Source organism: Petaurus breviceps, unplaced genomic scaffold, assembly GCF_028583685.1.
Source record: "Petaurus breviceps papuanus isolate PSGF00001 unplaced genomic scaffold, PetGlider_PUasm1.0 90734, whole genome shotgun sequence".
Classification (NCBI taxonomy): Eukaryota; Metazoa; Chordata; class Mammalia; order Diprotodontia; family Petauridae; genus Petaurus; species Petaurus breviceps.
Window position 1 is genome coordinate 3,899,483 of NW_027187327.1, and position 5,270 is coordinate 3,904,752.

General features: G+C 41.8%; 1 protein-coding gene across 1 annotated transcript in view; it reads left to right on the top strand.

Moving 5' to 3' along the window:
- The first annotated feature begins 4,325 nt into the window (after positions 1–4,325).
- Positions 4,326–5,270, top strand: part of ELOVL4 (ELOVL fatty acid elongase 4) — a 55,910-nt gene continuing 54,965 nt past the window's right edge. The window contains exon 1 of the mRNA XM_069066965.1: positions 4,326–4,718. Within this exon, the coding sequence (XP_068923066.1) occupies positions 4,619–4,718 (100 nt within the window). The 5' untranslated portion in view covers positions 4,326–4,618. The remainder of the gene's footprint in view (positions 4,719–5,270) is intronic.

Consider the following 5,270-nt stretch of genomic DNA (forward strand, 5'->3'; position numbering starts at 1 on the left):
TTTCTATTTCTTTCCTTTATAATTTTGTCACAATTAAATATTTTACTATTTCAAAGTATAGTTTCTGCTTTGTCTGTTAGTACTGTGGCTACTGGATATTTAGACCTGAATCTGACACTAATAATTCAGATTTTTAAGTCGTGTGGGAACTTAAACCAAAGTATCATAAACAGGATCATAGGAATATAGATTTAGAGCTGGAAGGAATCTATGAGGCCATTTAGTCCAATTCCCTCATTTTTCTGATGAGGAAGTTACAGAAAGGGTAAATTACTTGCTCTGGCTGATATAGATAGTAAGTATCTGAGGCAAGATTTGAGCCATAATCTTCCTGATTTCAAGTCTACTGCCCTATCCACTATATAGCACATACTTTCCAAGATACTTAAAATTGTCCGAAATACCTCCATGTTGAACTCAAGTCTATGTGAATCCAGGGTTGAGTAGCATATCGGTTAGAATTGTATTATATCCTTCGTAATTTTTGTTGTTCACATTTCAGTGCTTTCATATCTTTTCTCATTTCTATACTCTTTTCTTCTGACTATAGAACCTTTCTTTCTCTTCTCCAAGTCATGTTCCATCCCTTTACCCTTTTTAATAACACAACTTAAGCTTACTTCCTCTTACCACTCTTGCCAACTCTTGGAGGCAGCATAATAAATACAGTGAAATAATTATTGGATGTGGAATGAAAGGAGATAGATTTAAACCCCAGTGCTGCTATGTACTACCTGTTTTACCTTGGGCAAGTCATTCAGTTTTTCTCGTCCTCAATTTCCTCAATCAGAAAATGTCTTCTAAGCTTTAAACTTCTTAGTGTTAACATTTGGAATATACTGAGTTTTGGTCATAGTCATACGTTGTTATTTTTAATATTATCTCATCTATTAATCAAGAAATATTTTTATGTGCCTGACATGGTACTAAACATAAAGAGTTACAAAAAATATATAGGATTAAAGAATTTAGAGCTGGAAGGGGCTTTAGATATCATTTAGTCTAACCTCTTCATTTACAGATGAGGAAACTGAGACTTAGGGAAGTTAAGTAACCTGCATTGCACGCATAGGTACCAAGTAGCAGAGTGCCCTTCAAACTCAGTTTCTCTGACTACAAATCTGGTTTTCTTCTCTTTTAGCACCCCACACTATTTTCATAAGACTCAATCCCTATACACAGAGTTTCTAATCTTATTGTGAAGATAGAACACGTGAAACAATTAATGAACAAGAGAGCATTCATTATAAGTAACAACAGTGCATACTAAATTCTGATTTCCTTTAATGCATTCCTGCATTCTATATAGAATCACTCCAAATTCCATAGAATATTTCATAATATGAGTGACTCAAGGATGTGTTGGATTCCTTTACAGACAAATAGTAATAGATGCTATCACATATCCTATTTCTGGGTATCTGTGGTAGGGAAGATGTGTGGGAGAAGAAAAATAGGTGAAACTCATCTCTGAAGTAAAAGGTTGCAACTATGACTTAGGTCATATATGTGACTGGGGCCCCCTGGTGGTTAAATTTATATATGTATATATTTGGATGGGAACAAAAATTGGGGTGGGTCAGGGAATTAGCTACAGGAAGATAATGTCCTTCACTCTGGAATGCTAATAATTCTAATAGTTTCCTTTGTGAGGCTTAGGAATGCATTGGGGGCTTTCACCTTCTCTATAGACTCAAAGTGAATGTTTGGGACTAGAATACTTTATCTGACACAAATGGGAAGTATATAACAGGGATTCTTTTGGGCTACTAGATCCCATTTGTTTAAATAATAAGCATGGTTGGGTGGTAGTTCCTTGTTTTGACCAAATAAATCTAAGAAACTATAGTATAACACGAGAATACAACTGACATTTTAGATAATACATTTAATGAATACTATGAAAGCAAAATTCATATAAAAATAGATGGTACTACACTAGAAATTTCTTTTAATTACTTTTCTTTCCTTAGTAATTGCCATTTGAAATAGTTACAATACTCCTTATCTTTTCATTCACCATTATTAAATACATTTAACTATCATATAAGTGTGGCATTGTGGTAAGTCCTTATAAAGAAATCCAGGGGGCAGCTGCGTGGCGCAGTGAGTAGAGCACTGGCCCCAGAGTCAGAAGGACCTGAGTTCGATTCCAGCCTCAGACACTTAACACACACACACAAACAAAACTAGCTGTGTGACCTTGGGCAAGTTACTTAACCGCAATTGCCCTCCAAAAAGAAAAAAGAAAAGAAATCCGAACACAATTTCCATTCTATATTCCATTCTTAGTCTAAAGTACATGTAGACATGTATAGAGGACATGACTTGGAGTAGCCTTGTCACACTAACAAGGTGAAAGCATGAAGAAACATATTACTTTGATTATACTTCCTTGATGGGTTCGGACATCATCCATCAAAAACACAGAATCAATGCCCCAAATTTTGGTTTGTTATGGTTTCAAGGGTATGTTTACACCCATCATACCTCCTACACAGGAAAAAATATATACAGCTGAGTAAACCTTGAGTACATGCAAAAGGTAAATATTGAAATGCAATCTTGATATTGTCAACTATGTCAAAGTGTTTTGCCCAATGACCTCTTGGAAAGTATCTCAAACAATCTATAAAGCAGTCAGTAAAAAAAAAAAAGTTACTGCACCCTGTAGTAGAAGTTTTATGTCAATAAAAAAATAACAAATCATTCAATAAGTATTAAGAATCTGTTATATATCCAGCATTGTCCTGGGCACACAAACACAAAAATGAAAATACCTAACCTTAAGGAGCTTATATTTTTTTAGGGGAGACAGCACCTATACATATAATTATATATAAAATACATACCAAATTATTACAAGGTAAATTTTCTAGGTAAATTTCTATAACACCTGGGAGGTTCAGGAGAGGTTTCATATAACAGATGGCATTTGAGCTATATGTACTTTGAAGGAAGAGGGTCAGATTGTGTAAAGGTTTGGATATGGAAGATAGAATGTAATATGTTAGGAATAAAAAAGAAAGCCAGTTTGGTTTGACTTAAGGGCTAGGAGATTTCCACATATATACTTTTTCTGCCTTCCCAAGGATGCATCTCTTCCCACATTATCTTGTGTCTATCCTTTCCACAATCCCAATACATTTTAAAGAAGTAACCAACAATTGCTGCTATATCCCACATGTAATCATCCTCTCTAGAATGTCCTCTCCTCTCTCTATCCATATCTCTGAATGTATAGCTCAGTTTCCATCTCTTTCTTAAAACTTTGTCTGCTCCAGCTTTTCATGCTCTTCTTGTTTCCTGAATTTATCGGTTTCTAATTGTTTGCTATTGTTTTACTTATTTTATAAGCCCGCTCAATTTGATTGCCCCCAATTACTTTGTCTCTTTAAAAATTTTCTTTTTACTTTGTCACTTTTTAAAAAATGAATATTACAGTCCCTACCCTTCATCAAATGTAAGCTCCTTGAGGACATGAGTTATTTTCGATTTGTCTTCACAGCCCTCCTGCCTAGCACATAGTGGTACTTAATATAGGGTTGTCGTAATTGCACGCTCTTATGTAAAGTACGAACAATGCTTTCACCTTCTCTAGAGGACCCTTTGCGGCACCAGTTATGATTAAGTATTTGAGTGATGTGGAACATTCGTCATGTGTGGGAAACAGAACTTTTCCTCAGGTCTAGAGGGGGGATGTAAGTGACTCGGTGTTCCCTCTTTTATTCAGGTCAGACAGCGCTGTTCTGCCCTTTGAAGCGACTTCTGCAAGAGGAGCGACCCAGCCCCTTAATTCTCCTTTTCCCAAGTTCTCCACAGCTCAGGAGTTATAGGAGCTGATTCTTGGCAGTGGTTAGTAAGGTGGCTGCGGGGGAGAGAGAGGATGCGAGATGAGATTCGTGGAGAAACTGACTTTTTCCTCAACGTCACAGGTCACATCTCCCTTATCCCCGCCTTTCAGGGCTGTTTGCGAGGCCTTAGGGTTTCCCGCGTGGGAAGGCACAGAAGACCCTAGGTCAGGCGCCAGAAGCACGGTGAACCGTCCAGCCTTCCACGGGCGGTTCTCCCGCATGCGCATGCGTATGCCCATGTTTTCTTTCCCTCCCTTTCTCTTCTCTATGCTCCCTCCTCCTCCTCCTCCTCCTCCTCCTCCTCCTTCTACCCACGCTTGCCCTCTCTCTCCGAGGCCTGAACAGTGTAAGTAGCGCGTGGGAGGGGGGAGTGTCGCCCCCAGGTCACGTGACACGAGTACAGACGATTGGAGCCGCGGGGCGGGCTCCCGGGCTGTCAGAGTGCAGCAGTTGCCTCTCCCTTTTGACCGCCGTGGGTCCTGCTCGTCCTCGGCGCTGCAGTCAGCGGCTTCTCCCTCAGCCCGGCTCGCGCCGCGCCACCGCTGCAGCTGCATCTCCATCAGCATCCCCATCACCGTCGCGGCTCCGGAGGAGGAGAAACAGAAGCAAGGCGCCAGGCGGCAGCTGCCAATCGCCTCCGGTTCAGCTCCCTCTAGGTAGCCAGAGTCTGGGTAGCCAGCCTCTACCCTCCCTGCCCCTGCCAGAGTCTCCACCGCCACCACCACCACCGTTGCGGCTGCTGTCTCTGCCCCGCTGCCTCCACCATGGGGCTCCTGGACTCAGAACCGGCACGCATGCTGGATGCTGTGTCTACCGCAGTCAACGATACCATAGAGTTCTACCGATGGACCTGGTCGATCGTAGGTAAGCGCTCGGTCCCTTCACTGCGAGCCGCGGCCGCCTGCTGTCTCCCGCATACTCATTCCCTGCCCCCCATCCCCATCCCCCACGAACCTGCAGCCGAAAGAGAGCCCAGAGAGGAGGGAGGAGACAGTGTATCTCTCCCTCTCTTGGTCTCGAATTGCTGCTCCATCTTCTGGCCCTCCCTATCCACCTTCTGCATTGAGAACACCATCAAAATGGCCTCAGAATCCCCTGCCTCCCCAGTCCCTGCAGAAGTGGCCGAGCCCCTCCTCCCTCTTTTCCTCTTTCCCCCTTTCCCTTTCCCCCTTCTCTGGCGATCCACTCTGTACTTTTTTTCCTTCCTTGGCTCTACATTTTTTAAATGATTCAGTGCGTGCCTAACTAGGGGTTACTGCAGTCACTTAAAATGGGTAATTTATTCTTCACTCTTAGGTTTTGTGTGTGTCACTACGATTCTGTCTCTTGTCTCTCTGTGTCTCTTACTGTTCTTCTGTCTTTTGAAGTCTCTCTCTGTCTCTCTGTCTCTCTGTCTCTCTCTGTCTCTCTGTCTCT